Genomic DNA, 16738 nt, shown 5'->3' with positions numbered 1-16738 from the left:
TTCTAGGAACAAAGATTGAATCATCCCTCCCCCATAGATTGCTGCCCAAGGCCCAAATCAATTTGCTTCCATACTGTGCCATGTTTGGCTGTTGTCTCTAAAACACAGTAATTATATTTTTTATTATGAACTTTTTAGCTGCTTGAAAAGACCCTCTTCCTGCTGAACGATAGTTTTTAATGTTTTTTTTTTTTTTTTACTACATATCCCTCAAGCCACAACCCTGTGTTTAACAATCCCTTGCTTATTAGCCCAGAATGGCCATTACTGATATCCGAGGTTCAGCTTCAGAATTCAAACATGCTTAGCATTCGCTGAATCAAACCAAAGTAAATTTGGCTCATCCCTATTTATAATTATGGCAAAACAAAAGAATGAAAAACAAACTGAAATTGATGCACGAATTTATAAAGTACACACATTAGTTGTATAAACATATGTTTTTTTTTAACAATGTTTTAAAATGATCATAAATGTACACGGGACTTTATTTAATATCGGTCATATCCCTTCATAGTGATTTTACACATTTGACATCACTGTAAATTATCCTTTTATAGTTACTCACTTACTTATTTGGTGGATAATATATTTTCCCATTTTTATCAAAAGATATTGGAATTTTCGCTTATCCTTGGGGATTCCGCCACGTGTTTCCTGAAAGTGTTGTGTATAGGGTAGAACTCAGATCTGGATAATTAGCCCGACCTACAGTGCTGAGAATTCTATCACCAGGAATGAATGTAATAGGAAAGGATATGGAGCTCTTATCAGATCCAGTCTCTTCTGGAGTTTTACACTACAATGCAGAAAAGTCCTCAGCGTGGTACCTTGGTAGGGACATTTCTTTATCATTAGTGTCTACATCCCCACCACACATTGTTCCCTCAGCATTGTCCACCTCACTAAACACTCTCTGCACCCCTTTGTTGGATCTCTTTTCTTGATGTCTGTACTATATTCTCTGGGAACTCTCCTCATCCATGCTAAGTTTGGGAATATGTTCCCACTAGGGGCAGATGGCTGAGCAGGACTGGACAGTCGGTGGCAAAAGCCACAGAGCAGACACAGAAAGCTTAGTGAATCTGCTTGATTAGTGATGGTGAGAGCCCTGAGAAGGCCGCCAAGGTGCAGAGTCTAAGGTAACACGTAGTCTTCTCCAGAGCTCCTAGACATGGAGATGTTACACTGTGGGCATTTCCAAGGTAATTTATTTATCACTGGTTGTTTTATAGTGCTGACAATTGCTTTATATATATATATACATTGTACATTGACATCAGTCCCTGCTCTTAAAACTATGGTCCCTAACACACATTCATACATACATACATACTAGGACCAATTTACCTACCAGCATGTATTTGGAGTGTAGGAGGAAACCGGAATACCCAGAGGAAACCCACACAGGCAAAGGGAGAACATGCAAACTGTGCAGGTAGTGCCGTTGTGGTTGGGATTCGAACCAATGACCCAGGCGGAAGTGCGAATCCCTTAGGTTGTGGTTCTCTGAATCCCCCAAGAATGCAGCTACAGGGAATTAAGAATAGGTATGCTGAATGGAGATCTTACTGGCTCTGGGAAGCAGGACTCACCGGTCAGTGGGTAACACAGTCTAAGCAGCCAGGAGTGTGCAGAAGCACTGGGGATGGGTGGAGGAGCACAGAATCACTGGGCAACACTTTAAGCAGGTTGAAGCCAAGGGTGATTGGGATTACTAAAGCAAAATGTGAACAAAGGAGTGCATGGGTGTTTCTGGTACGTAAACGCACATGTGCTGGCATTCAGGTACTCTCAGGACACAGAGAACACACTGGAAACACAAAGAAAATAAACAAGTTTCTTGGAGTGCTGGAGTGGTGGCTACACAAAGAAGTAACACAGTAGGAGTTCACAGGAACACACAGAGGAGGAATACAGACTGGGAGTGCACAGTTTCTGAAGATGCCAAATTGAACTCACAGAGAAACACGCTGGAGCAGAGAAGAAGGTAACTGGCTGAAGTGCGGAGGGAGAAACAGTGGAGATGCAAGAATGGATGCTGGTAGGAATGCACAGGATCACTGGAGTGGGATACAGACAGAGGAATAAGACAATCACAGAAGCAGGCTCAGGGTCTCAGGCTGGAGTACACAGGAATCACAAGGCTGGGATAACTGAGGAGATTGGGAACACAGGGGGTATGGCAGAGAGCATGTGGACATGTTGCTCAAAAAGCTCTTTAAGACAGTGCCCTCTCTGTGATTTCCTGCAGTGCCTGAGGAAGCAGGAAACAGATGGCTGGACACAGACAGGGAATGGCTTCGACAGCTCTCCTCCCACCATCCACACTACATTCTACGACAGCTCTCCTCCCACACAATATTCTCTGACCCCTCTCCCCCACCATCCACATACATTCTACAACAGCTCTCCTCCACCATCTACACTACATTCTCCGACAGCTCTCCACCATCCACACTACATTCTCCGACAGCTCTCCTCTCACCATCCACACTACATTCTCTGACAGCTCTCCTCCACCATCTACACTACATTCTCCAACAGCTCTCCTCCACCATCCACACTACATTCTCCGACAGATCTCCTCCACCATCCACACTACATTCTCTGACAGTTCTCCTCCCACCATCCACACTACATTCTCCGACAGATCTCCTCCACCATCCACACTACATTCTCCGACAGATCTCCTCCACCATCCACACTACAGTCTCTGACAGCGCTCCTCCACCATCCACACTACATTCTCCGACAGATCTCCTCCACCATCCACACTACATTCTCCTGACAGATCTCCTCCACCATCCACACTACATTCTCCAACATCTCTCCTCCACCATCCACACTACATTCTCCGACAGCTCTCCTCCCTCCATTCACACTACATTCTCTGACAGATCTCCTCCTACCATCCACACTACATTCTCTGACAGATCTCCTCCACCATCCACACTACATTCTCCGACAGATCTCCTCCGCCATCCACACTATATTGTATTTTCTGGTGTTTAACAAGATTGTCTTTCCTCAAGAAAACTTTCCCGCACTCTGAACATGAATAGGACTCTCACCCTTGTGAATTCTCTTGTGGTTATCAAGGTTTCTTTTCTGGGTGAAAGATTTTCCACACTGCGAACATGAATAAGGACGCTCACCTGTGTGAGTTCTCTGATGTTTAACAAGGTATTCTTTATGATTGAACGATTTCCCACACTCTGAACATGAATAAGGATTTTCACCGGTGTGAATTCTCTGATGTATAACAAGGCCTCCTTTACGAGTGAAATATTTCCCGCACTCTGAACAGGAATAGGGATACACACCCGTGTGACTTCTTTGATGTTTAACAAGGTCTCCTTTACAAATAAAAGATTTCCCGCACTCCGAACATGAATAAGGACGCTCACCCGTGTGAATTCTCTGGTGTTTAATAAGGTCTCCTTTATAAGTGAAAGATTTCCCACACTCTGAACAAAGATAAGGACGGTTACCCGTGTGAATTCTCTGATGCAGAACAAGGTCTCCTTTCTGAATGAAAGATTTCCCGCACTCTGAACATGAAAAAGGACGCTCACCTGTGTGAATTCTCTGATGTTTAACAAGGCCTCTTTTGTGAGCGAAAGATTTCCTGCACTCTGAACATGAATAAGGACGCTCGCCTGTGTGAATTCTCTTATGTTTAACAAGGTCTCCTCTATGACTGAAAGTTTTCCCACACTCTGAACATGAATAAGGACGCTCACCTGTGTGAGTTCTCTGATGTTCAACAAGGCCTCTTTTCCGAGTGAAAGTTTTTTCGCACTCTGAACATGTATAAGGACGTTCACCTGTGTGAATTCTCTGATGTCTAACAAGACGATCTTTCCTAAGAAAAGAATTCCCGCACTCTGAACATGAATAAGGACGCTCACCCATGTGAAATCTTTGGTGTTGTACAAGGTTTCCTTTCTGTGTGAAAGATTTCCCACACTCCGAACATGAATAAGGACGCTCACCAATGTGAATTCTCTGATGTTTATCAAGGTTCTCTTTATGATTGAAAGATTTCCCGCACTCTGAACATGAATAAGGACGCTCACCCGTGTGAACTCTCTGATGTTTAAGAAGGCCAGCTTTCTGAGTGAAAGATTTCCCGCACTCTGAACATGAATAAGGACGTTCACCTGTGTGAACTCTCTGATGCCTAACAAGGCCTCCTTTTCCAATAAAAGACTTCCCGCACTCTGAACAGGAATAAGGACGCTCGCCTGTGTGTACTCTTTGATGTTTAACAAGCTCTCCTTTATGAGTGAAGGATTTCCCGCACTCTGAACAGGAATAAGGACGCTCCCCTGTGTGCACTCTTTGATGTTTAACAAGCTCTACTTTATGAGTGAAGGATTTCCCGCACTCTGAACAGGAATGAGGACGCTCATCATTGTGAATTCTCTGATGTGTAACAAGGTCTCCTCTATGAGTGAAAGATTTCCCGCACACTGAACATGAATAGAGACGCTCACCTATGTGAATTTTCTGGTGCCTAACAAGATTATCTTTCTTATGAAAAGATTTCCCGCACTCTGAACAGGGATAGGGACGCTCACCCGTGTGAAATTTCTGATGTTGCATAAGGTTTCCTTTCTGAGTGAAAGATTTCCCACACTCTGAACATGAAAAGGGACGCTCACCCGTGTGAACTCTCAGGTGCTGAATAAAATTTCCTTTCTTATTGAAAGATTTCCCGCACTCTGAACATGAGAATGGATTTTTACCTCGGTGATCTCCTTCATGGGGTGAGGAAGATTCCTCGGGATTAGAAGGATCTGTTGATGGATCTGCAGTGTGAGATCTTACATGGATATTTACAATCATAGTATGTGATTGATGAGAAGATTCCCCCTGATCAGAGGGATCCATTGATGTCTCTGGACAGGAAGGTCTGTGATGTATATTTTGTGTATTTGGATTTCCTCCTGGAGGATCCTGTGTGATGACATTATCTTCTGACTTACAATCAGCAGATAATAGAAGATGTCTGACATCACATCCATCTGTTGGAAAGAAGAAAAAAAATATAATAAATCTCAGTAGATGACAAATAACTGGAGTTTTAGCTCCTCCTCCCCGTCGGTGGAATAAGTGGAAATGCTGATCTCACAGCTGGGCTGCTGTTCTCCCTCCAAAATCAATCAGAAAAGTCTTCACACGAGTCCATATATGATCTGCTAATTCTATAATAATAAATAGCTATGACTAAGTCTTCAGTAGCTAAAATGCATTTGTGGTGTCATTACATCAGATTGCCTGGATTTTAAATGATAAAAAATTTGCAGATCCTGTATGGAAAAGGGGGGTGGGACAATATAAATGCACCCACAAAAGTACCAGGAGTAACTTAAATTGAATCAGGGAGCTGGCGACCTCTAACGGTACACATCCAGCCTTGGCTTGGCCGGAGAAGTAACGTCAGGCGGAGGAGTTCCCCCAGGATTGCGGCCGTACTTTCAGTTCAGCGGATTCTTCAGTTGTATTAGCACACAGGTCTACTCTCCTCATACATAGACAGACCCCGGGGTCCAGTCTCCTCCTACATATATCCCTTTAAAAGCAGGAGGTGACACATGCAGGGGAAGGCACAGAAGCAGGAAGTGACACATGCAGGGGAGAGCACAGAAGCAGGAAGTGACACATGCAGGGGAAAGCACAGAAGCAGGAAGTGACACATGCAGGGCAAGGCACAGAAGCAGAAAGTGACACGTGCAGGGGAAAGCACAGAAGCAGGAAGTGACACGTGCAGGGAAAGGCACAGAAGCAGGAAGTGACACATGCAGGGAAAGGCACAGAAGCAGGAAGTGACACATGCAGGGGAAGGCACAGAAGCAGGAAGTGACACGTGCAGGGGAAGACACAGGAGCAGGAAGGGACAAGTGCAGGGGAAGGCACAGAAGCAGGAAGTGACACATGCAGGGGAGGGCACAGAAGAAGGAAGTGACACATGCAGGGGAAGGCACAGAAGTAGGAAGTGACAACTTTTTGAGATGGGAATGAGGGACACCTATTAGCAAAAGTATGTAGGCATAGGACATACCCCCCCTGCCACACACCCCCAAAGAAGAATTATACAAGAAAAATTATTAGTTAAGCACTTCAGCTCTGGAAGGTTTTACCTTCTTAACGACCAGGCCATTTTTTGCGATACGGCACTGAGTTACTTTAACCACCCTCCGCGCTATAGCCGAAAGACGGCTACAGCGCTGGCCTTAATTGCTAGGAGGGCATCCATGTATGTCCTTTTGAGCAAGCGTTGTCTGTGCGCCCTACACACCGTGCTCTGTGATCACTGAGTCAATGAGACTCAGCTGATCACAGACCGCTTACCATCATGTGATGTAAACAGAGGATCGGTAATCGGCTTTTTTTTCCCCCTCATGCTGATAGCATGAGGAAAAAAAAAGAAAAAGCCGATCGCCAGCTTCTGTCAGAGGGACATCAATCCCGAACAGGGAGAGGCACTTAAAGCGGAGTTCCACCCAAAAATGGAACTTCCACCCATTTGTCTCCTCTCTCCGGTGCCACATTTGGCACCTTTCGGGGGGGGAGCGGATACCTGTCCCCACTTCCGGGAGTCCCGGCCGCGGCACATTACATCAGTGCTCGGCTCCCTCCTCCTTTCCCCACCGCCGGGCCAGTAGGAGAGTGCAGCGAGTGCCTCACGTATGCGCAGTAGGTACCTGGCATGAAGCCGTAATGCTTCACTACCGGGTTCCCTTACTGGCAATGGCGGCAGCAACATCAGCTGCGGTGCCGACATCGCGGACTCCAGGACAGGTAAGTGTCCTATTATTAAAAGTCAGCAGTAAGGATGAGATCGGGCATGTTCGCACAGCCCACTTGCAGAGTCTGCCAGGAAGTCTCACTGCGCTGCGCTAATCACAGGCAGTGAGACATTTCCCGATCTCTGCAGCCACACATCGGGAAAATGTCTCACTGCCTGTGATTAGCGCAGCGCCGTGCCGTTCCGACTTCCTGGCGGGCTCTGCACGTGGGCTGTGCGAACACGCCGGAGCTCATCCTTAGTCAGCAGCTGCAGTATGTGTAGCTGCTGGCTTTTAACTTTTGCAGCAGTGAGCGGACCTCTGCTTTAAGAACAAAACTACAGACCCTACCTTGATTGTAATCCGGGGACTGCCTGTATTAGGCAAACACATATTTAACCTTTTAGCACCTGCCTACAGGATGATGGGAAGATCTGATAATTATCTAACATTTTTCCCTTAAAAACTACAATCCTTAAACTCAGAAGTAAAATGAGACTGTGAGCTGTTTCTTCCATAGTGTCTGTTACTTACATGTGTCGATAGGTAGAGAAATGTCTTCCTGTTCACTTTTCTTAAGCATCCCGACCTCCTCCATGGACCACTGATCACCCCCCACATACAACTCTACTTCTTCCTCTTTAACCTCAGCTTTTATATTAATCTGTTCTTCACCCTAAACCCCAAAATAATAGAACACATCAAAGTCAACTCAAGGTGGATAAAAAAAAAAAAAAAACACAGATGACAGCAGCTCTGCATTCCCTACTACATAATTTTTTTAAATAGGAGCTAGAAACCTCAAATGTAGAAGTAAGCATTAGAAGAAGAAACGACATAGAAGAATGTTGTCTCATGGCTTAGAATACATATTTAGGTCTACATGCACAGTCCCACCTACCTGACCCTGGCCAGGGATGGTGTGATCTTCCTGTATGGCAGGGGTCCTCAAACTTTTTAAACAGGGGGCCAGTTCACTATCAGTCAGACTGTTAGAGGGCCGGACTATAGTTCGGACGCGCTGTGATAAAAGTCTCACCCTCCTCCTACCTAGACCAGCTTGTGGCTCATTCTATCTCAACACTCCAAATCAGTCCATCATATCTAAGGCACCCCAAAGTGAACCACCCTAACCACAGCACCCCAAAGAACCCCACACTAGCGGGATGCACAGGGGGAGGCAGTGGGGTGGAGGGGGGACTGCAGAGTGGTCAGAAGGACAATGGGATGGAGAGGGGGACAGTGGGATGGACAGTGGGATGGAGAGGGGGACAGTGGGATGGACAGGGGGGAAAGTAGGATGGAGAGGGGGGCTGTGAGATGGACAGGGGGACAGTGGAATGGAGATGGGGACTGTGGGATGGAGAGGGGGGCTGTGAGATGGACAGGGGGACAGTGGGATGGAGAGGGGGACAGAGGGATGGACAGGGGGACAGAGGGATGGACAGGGGGACAGAGGGATGGACAGGGGGACAGAGGGATGGACAGGGGGACTGTGAGATGGACAGGGGGCCTCTGGGGTGGACAGGGGGACAGAGGGACTGTGGGATGGACAGGGGGACAGAGGGACTGTGGGATTGACAGGGGGACAGAGGGACTGTGGGATTGACAGGGGGACAGAGGGACTGTGGGATGGACAGGGGGACAGAGGGACTGTGGGATGGACAGGGGGACTGTGGGATGGACAGGGGGACAGAGGGACTGTGGGATGGACAGGGGGACAGAGGGACTGTGGGACAGAGGGACTGTGGGATGGACAGGGGGACAGAGGAACTGAGGGATGGACAGGGGGACTGAGGGATGGACAGGGGGACAGAGGGATGGACAGGGGGACTGAGGGATGGACAGGGGGACAGAGGGATGGACAGGGGGACAGAGGGATGGACAGAGGGACAGAGGGACGGACAGGGGGACAGAGGGACGGACAGGGGGACAGAGGGACGGACAGGGGGACAGAGGGACGGACAGGGGGACAGAGGGATGGACAGGGGGACTGTGGGATGGACAGGGGGACAGAGGGATAGCCAGGGGAACTGTGAGATGAACAGTGGGATGGACAGGGGGACTGTGGGATGGACAGGGGGACAGAGGGACTGTGGGATGGACAGGGGGACAGAGGGACTGTGGGACAGAGGGACTGTGGGATGGACAGGGGGACAGAGGGACTGTGGGATGGACAGGGGGACAGCGGGACTGTGGGATGGACAAAGGAACTGAGGGATGGACAGGGGGACTGAGGGATGGACAGGGGGACTGAGGGATGGACAGAGGGACGGACAGGGGGACAGAGGGACGGACAGGGGGACAGAGGGACGGACAGGGGGACAGAGGGACGGACAGGGGGACAGAGGGACGGACAGGGGGACAGAGGGATGGACAGGGGGACTGTGGGATGGACAGGGGGACAGAGGGATAGCCAGGGGAACTGTGAGATGAACAGTGGGATGGACAGGGGGACTGTGGGGTGGACAGGGGGACAGAGGGATAGCCAGGGGAACTGTGAGATGAACAGTGGGATGGACAGGGGGACAGAGGGATGGACAGGGGGACTGTGGGGTGGACAGGGGCACTGTGGGGTGGACAGGGGGACTGTGGGACGGACAGGGGGACTGTGGGACGGACAGGGGGACTGTGGGACGGACAGGGGGACAGAGGGACGGACAGGGGGACAGAGGGACGCACAGGGGGACAGAGGGACGCACAGGGGGACAGAGGGACGCACAGGGGGACAGAGGGACGCACAGGGGGACAGAGGGACGCACAGGGGGACAGAGGGACGCACAGGGGGACAGAGGGACGCACAGGGGGACAGAGGGACGCACAGGGGGACAGAGGGACGGACAGGGGGACAGAGGGACGGACAGGGGGACAGAGGGACGGACAGGGGGACAGAGGGACGGACAGGGGGACAGAGGGACGGACAGGGGGACTGTGGGATGGACAGAGGGACAGACGGATGGACAGAGGGACTGTGGGATGGACAGGGGGACTGTAGGATGGACAGGGGGACACTTACACATATGGACTTGCCTCTGACTGTCTCCCCGACCTCTCAGTTCTCACTTCTTCCTAGTAGGCTGTTCCCTGAAGCCTGCGCTCTCCCTGCCAGACTCTTCTTCCTCCTCGCTGTCCTGGGACAAGGCGAGCGTCCCCTCCGCGCCTCCTGTCTGCCATGCCAGTGAGAAGTGAATCCGCGGGGCTGCACTGGAAACTACACTTCCCAGCGTGCAGCGCGGCACACGGAGCCCTCCATAGAGATGACTGGGTTGGGGGAGGCGGCTTGTGTAGCTTGTCTTAGCAGAGCGGACATTCTCCCCGCCGGAGCAGAGTGGACCTGCCCAAGATGAGCCGACCTGGCCCCGGCCCGAGCCAAGCAGATCCGCCCCCGTCCGTGCCGTTTATTAGTGTGGCTGTGTGTCCTGTCAGGAATCCGGCCCTGGGTGGGGTGGGCCGGATAAATGTCCTCGGCGGGCCGCATGTGGCCCGCGGGCCGTAGTTTGAGGACCCCTGCTGTATGGAATCCTGGGAATACAGAGGGTAGGGACATCTTTCACCCTAAACCCCAAAGATGATAAAATGGAGCAAGAGATTACCTAGGAAAATATCACCTCATAGCTTTTAGTACTTTTGAGTTCTAACTGCTCAGTCCCACCTACCTGATGATGGTGAGGGATGGTGTGATCCTCCTGTGTGGAATTTTGGGAATACAGAGGACCTCCCTCCTCCATAGACTGCTGATCTCCACTCACCAATCTCTCTTCTTCTTCCTCTTTAACCTCAACTTTCATGTCTTTCAGTTCTTCACTCTAAACTCCAAAATGATAGAACAGAATCATAAAAAAAGGAGTAAGAGATTACATAAATGGATATACATACAGTACATGTCATCTTATAGTTTAGCATACATTTCTAGGTGGACGTGCTCAGTTCCATCTCTACCTGATGATGTTGAGGGATGGTGAGATCTTCCTGTGTGGATTCCCCGGAATACAGAGGACCTCCCTCCTCCATAGACTGCTGATCCCCAAACATCTCTTCTGTTTCCACTTTAACCTTAACTTTGATGTCTTTCAGTTTTTCACCCTAAAGCACAAATATGAAAGAACTGATTTGTAAAAGGAAACAAGAGATGAAATCGAAGGAGTAGAATTCTACATTTTGAGTTCTAGCTGCTCAGTCACACCTACCTGATGATGGTGAGGGATGGTGTGATCTTCTTGTGTGGAATCCTGGGAATACAGAGGACAGGGACATCTCTCTGGTGGGTTCCCATTACTAGATCCATCTGTAGGAAACACACACACTGACTGAATACATTGTTTCTATGTGTTTATCAGATGATGGGGGATCTAGGTGGACCCTCCGTACTGCTCTCTCCTTTACAATAAAGTCTCCTCTTACCCGGTGATGTGAGGGGCGGCTGATTCTCCATCATGATGTCCTTGTAGAGATCCTTTTTTTTTAATTCAGATTCTTTTTATTGGTAAGAAAAGAAAAAATATTTTCATTTAAAAATAAACACATCTTAAGATATTGGAGAGGACACAGGGTTATCCAGTCGTATAGCCAGCCGGCCATACGATTTTTGCATTATTACTGTATATAGAGCAACAGTCCATACAAAATAAAATGACATATTATAAAAACACATACCTATGTCTGTCGTTTGTAAGTTACTATATATTGCGCATGCCCTCTATGTATCCTATGCCCCAGCTCCACTTCCAGTCCTCAACTGGACCACCTGGTGGGGCAGGGGTGCCACACACCCCTAAACATTGGGGCGGGGATCACAATGTTCATATATTAACTATCTCTTAAAAACAAAACACTATATTCAACCACTGCGGAGCAAGATACCACTACATCAACTATATTTCTTCAGATCAGTTTACATATGGCGTCCTAGTGCATCAGTTCAATCATCTACCCATCCTGCTTATCTGGCTAGTTAACCTTGCGGGTAGACGGATGGCGAAGTCCTTCCACCAAGAATTCTAGTCTGGACTAATTGCAGGGGGGCTAAACTTGGAACTTCTAGCCAGGCCTCCCATTTTCAAACTTCATTAGACTACCTCAGTGTTTGACCTTATAGAGATCCTTATGTCCTTCTAAATACTCCCACTCCTCCATGGAGAAATAGACAGTGACATCCTGACACCTTATAGGAACCTGACACACACAATGATACAGTCACCATCCAGACACATCCCTTGTCTGTTACTGGATAATGTCCCAGAATTCCCGGCACCGCTCACCTCTCCTGTCAGCAGATCAATGATCTTGTTGCTGACTTCTAGAATCTTCTTGTCATTCTTTCTCCTGGGTTTCAGGAAATGAGGTGAAGGCACTGTAACAGTTAAATTATTTCCAGACTTCACTGGAGGGAAATTTTTTTTTTGAAAGAACAACACTAATGTCATGTGACCTCTCCGAGTAAAGTTTGCGTTTTATTAATAGAGATAAGAGTGATGTCATGTGACCTCCCAGAATCCTCCTCACCTCTCCGGTCAGGTCTGTGTTTTATTAATAGAGATAAGAGTGATGTCATGTGACCTCCCAGAATCCTCCTCACCTCTCCAGTCAGGTCTGTGTTATTTTAATAGTAGGGCTGTTACTGATTAAAATTTTCGTGTTCGATTAATCGTTTTTTTTTTAAAATCGATTGATCGACTAATTTCGATTAATTATAACGCACATACAGATTCAACTACTTTTAGCTGATTTAGCACCGTTTTTATGGCAATGGCCGAAGCCGGACATAGCGGGGCATGGCTAGGACATCACACGTCATAATCTCAGCCTTACCATGCCCATAATCGCAGCCTCACCGTGCCCATAATGCAGTCTCACCTTGTCCATAATCGCAGCCTCACCGTGCCCATAATGCAGTCTCACCGTGCCCATAATTGCAGCCTCATCATGCCCATAATCGCAAGCCTCACCGTGCCCATAATCGCAGCCTCACCGTGCCCATAATCGCAGCCTCACCGTGCCCATAATCGCAGCCTCACTGTAGTCAGTGCCTGTGCCTGGATCACACAGTCTGCGGGCATCTCCCGCTTTGTGTCTCGGAGCTGAGTGTGAAAACTTTGGCCGCGCTGTGAGAAAAGTCCCGCCCTCCTCCTAGATCAGCTTGTGCGATCGACAGAACACTGCATCTATCACATGAGCTGATCTAGGAGGAGGGCGGGACTTTTCTCACAGCGCGGCCAAAGTTTTCTCACTCAGCTCGGAGACACACAGCGGGAGATGCCCGAAGACTGTGTATGACATATAGTGGAGGAGAAGAAGGAGGGAGCAGAGCGCTGCGCTGCAGCGACAGCTTGGCCCAAAGCGGCCCCAGGGCAGGCAGCCTACCGATCAAAAAAATTTTGAGCAATCAAAAAAATTAACGATTAATCGAGGAATTAATCATTAATTTCCGCAGCCCTAATTAATAGAGATAAGAGTGATGTCACGTGACCTCCCAGAATCCTCCTCACCTCTCCGGTCATCTCTGTGTTTTATTAAAAGAGATAAGAGTGATGTCCTGTGACCTCCCAGAATCCTCCTCACCTCTCCGGTCAGCAGGTAGATGATCTCCAGGGTGAGGTTTTGACCCCTTTCACATTGTGCCGCCCCGGGCGTCAGCGGTAAAGCGGCGCTATTTTTAACGCCTCTTTACCATAGTTTTAGCGGCGCTATTCGGCCACTAGCGGGGTGGTTTTAACCCCTGCTTGCGGCCGAAAAGGGGTTAAATCTGCCCGCAAAATGCCACCACAGCGGCGTTTTGCCGGCGGTATGACTTGATTTCAATGGGAAGGAGCAGTGGAAGAGCGGTGAACTCAAAGAAGCTGCTGGCAGGACTTTTTCTGACACCCTGCCAGCGCAATGCTCCAGTGTGAAAGCCCTCGGGCTTGGAGTGAATGGAGCAGCTGTTTTAGGGCGGTTTGCAGATCTCTGTAGACAGATCCTATAGCGCCCTCGCTGGTCATTAGAACTCAGAGACCAGTAGAGATTCAATTTAAGCCCTCTGTCCAACAGTGAGGGAGCTTTACAACTGTGTCTGTGCTGTGTTAATAAATACCAAATATATTCAACATCAAAACCAAAAGTTATTCAAAAACGAATGCCTAAAATTGTAAATTTTCAACAAATAGTCTTTATGTGTGTGTGTGTTTTTAATAATCCTCTAAATATTTTATATTATATTTAAAGAGTAAGTTCACCTTATGACGGCTTTCACACCGAGCCGCGGAGGGCATCCAGGGTAAAGCGGCGCTATTTTTAGTGCCGCTTACCGTCGTTTTAGTGGCGCTATTCGGCCGCTAGTGGGGCGGTTATAACCCCCCGCTAGTGGCCAAAAAGGGGTTAAATCTGCCGTAAAATGCAGCTGGAGCGGCGTTTTGCCGGCGGTATCGCAGCGCTGCCCCATCGATTTCAGTGGGGAGCATCAGTGGAGGAGCAGTGAGTTCACCGCTCCAAAGAAGCTGCTGGCAGGACTTTTTGTGACGCCCTGCCAGCGCACCGCTCTAGTGTGAGTGAATCGAGCCGCTTTTTTCAGGCGGTACACAGGTGCTATTTTTAGCGCTGTAGCGCCTGAAAAACACTGGCAATGTGAAGGGGGTCTTACAGAAAAATCTGTAAGGTGAACTTACACTGGACCACCTCCCCATCCCCCCCCGGTGTCCCGCTGACCTGGAGTCTGGCTATCACCCGCACTGACACATCGAATCGTCACTTTACTGGTCCGGAGATTAGAAATCCCCTCGGCTTAATCTCTTAAACATACGTAGAGGTACATATGAGAGGCATTCAAATTGGTCGGCGTCGACCAATCAGAACCCACGTAGCCTGTCCTGTCAGCGCAGTTGATAGGAGAGAAAGCGGCGGGGGATTTCGAATCCCCGGACCGGTAAAGCGGCTATCCGATGTGTCAGAGCGGGTGATCGCCGGACTCCAGGTCAGCGGGTCCAGTGTAAGTTCACCTTACAGATTTCCTGTAAAGGTGAACTTACACTTTAACGTTATTAATAAGGTAGTGAGTTCTCTATAGGGAAACATATAGTGGAGTATATTGCTGTATACAGTATATAGGTAGTATTTCTGTAGTGATTATATTATACAATAAAACCTTCTCTTTAGAGAATCCTATCCTGTCTCCAAACAAGTGGACTTTTATTTTCCCCATCAGTTCATCCCCCACATTTATTACCCTTTGTATCACTTGACTCTGCCATTTAGATTGCAAGCTCTAAGGAGCAGAACCCTCTGGTTCCTCCTGTATTGTATTATAACTGTACTGTCTGCCTTCATGTTGTAAAGTGCTGTGCAAACTGTTGGTGCTGTATAAATCCTGTATAATAATAATATACAGTATATATGTGTGTGTATCATCATCTGATGGAGTTAAAAGACATCACAGTGACTATGGAGGAAGAGGACGGACATGACGGGGAGGGTTACTGGGTGTAAATATAAAATAATATCTTATTACCGCCTCTGCTGTTAGTTCCAGCAATGTCTCCTCTCTACGTCCTCCCGACTCACCTCTCACCCGACACTTCCTTTTTATACTTCAACATCACTTCCTGTCTGTCTATCACTTCCTGCCTTCACCCGACATCACTTCCTCCCCATTTGTGGTATCACTTCCTGTCTCTGTACAAGCATGCTCTATATATCTTCACATTCCCCACAATATAATTGGAAAAGATTTTCAGCTTGATTATAATGTCATTAAAGGGGCAGTCCCGTCTGTTTTCATTATGTGAATATTATAAGATAACTCTGAAATGGTTAAAAAAATAAGAACCACCAGATCCCGTAATCTTAAAATATTGCAGGTAAAAGCGCAGAAAAATTTAAGTATATTAATTGCTTACATGCCGTGTTTTTCCTCATTACCATCATGTGTTTATGTGTCTGTAAGATGTACATTGAGATAAAAGACTATTTTTAGGTTGTATCTAGTCTATAAAGCAGAAGCTCTGGATGGACAGTTGGCTAAATGGTTCTGTATTTAGGATGTATCCGCTCTATAAACCAGAGGCTCTGGATGGACAGTTGGATAAATGGTTCTATATTTAGGATGTATCCGGTCTATAAACCAGAGGCTCTGGATGGACAGTTGGATAAATGGTTCTATATTTAGGATGTATCCGGTCTATAAACCAGAGGCTCTGGATGGACAGTTGGATAAATGGTTCTATATTTAGGATGTATCCGGTCTATAAACCAGAGGCTCTGGATGGACAGTTGGATAAATGGTTCTATATTTAGGATGTATCCGGTCTATAAACCAGAGGCTCTGGATGGACAGTTGGATAAATGGTTCTATATTTAGGATGTATCTGGTCTATAAACCAGAGGCTCTGGATGGACAGTTGGATAAATGGTTCTATATTTAGGATGTATCCGGTCTATAAACCAGAGGCTCTGGATGGACAGTTGGATAAATGGTTCTATATTTAGGATGTATCCGGTCTATAAACCAGAGGCTCTGGATGGACAGTTGGATAAATGGTTCTATATTTAGGATGTATCCGGTCTATAAACCAGAGGCTCTGGATGGACAGTTGGCTAAATGGTTCTATATTTAGGATGTATCCGGTCTATAAACCAGAGGCTCTGGGTGGAAAGTTGGATAAATGGTTCTATGTTGTACAGTTTCTGAGCTTGGATAACACAAGGTTACATGAATGGTCATAAATTACCTTCACATCATCTAGACATACGGAATGCTATGGGCTGGCTTATATAGATATGTATTTACATCTTATAACACGAGATTGTTTTTATTGAGTAGTACTGTTTTATAATTTATTGTTGTGTATATAGTAGTAGATGGGCACAATAGCTTTTTTTTGATTATACACATCACTATCTGACCACTTCTCAGCTCCCAATGCCCCCAGCTTGCATCACCCCCGGAACACTTTATACATCCAGCTGATAGA

General features: G+C 47.5%; 1 protein-coding gene across 1 annotated transcript in view; it reads right to left on the bottom strand.

The window, feature by feature from the left end:
- Positions 1–15389, bottom strand: part of LOC141106872 (uncharacterized) — a 136952-nt gene extending 121563 nt beyond the window's left edge. The window contains 8 exon segments of the mRNA XM_073597800.1: positions 2945–3072; positions 3075–5033; positions 7332–7473; positions 10454–10603; positions 10737–10880; positions 10985–11082; positions 11199–11270; positions 15277–15389. Coding sequence (XP_073453901.1) covers positions 2945–3072; positions 3075–5033; positions 7332–7473; positions 10454–10603; positions 10737–10880; positions 10985–11082; positions 11199–11232 — 2655 coding nt within the window. The 5' untranslated portion in view covers positions 11233–11270; positions 15277–15389.
- Positions 15390–16738: the final 1349 nt, after the last annotated feature.

The sequence above is a fragment of the Aquarana catesbeiana genome, linkage group LG08 (genome assembly GCF_042186555.1).
Source record: "Aquarana catesbeiana isolate 2022-GZ linkage group LG08, ASM4218655v1, whole genome shotgun sequence".
In the NCBI taxonomy this organism is placed as follows: domain Eukaryota; kingdom Metazoa; phylum Chordata; class Amphibia; order Anura; family Ranidae; genus Aquarana; species Aquarana catesbeiana.
This window is presented reverse-complemented; position numbering and strand designations above follow the sequence as displayed.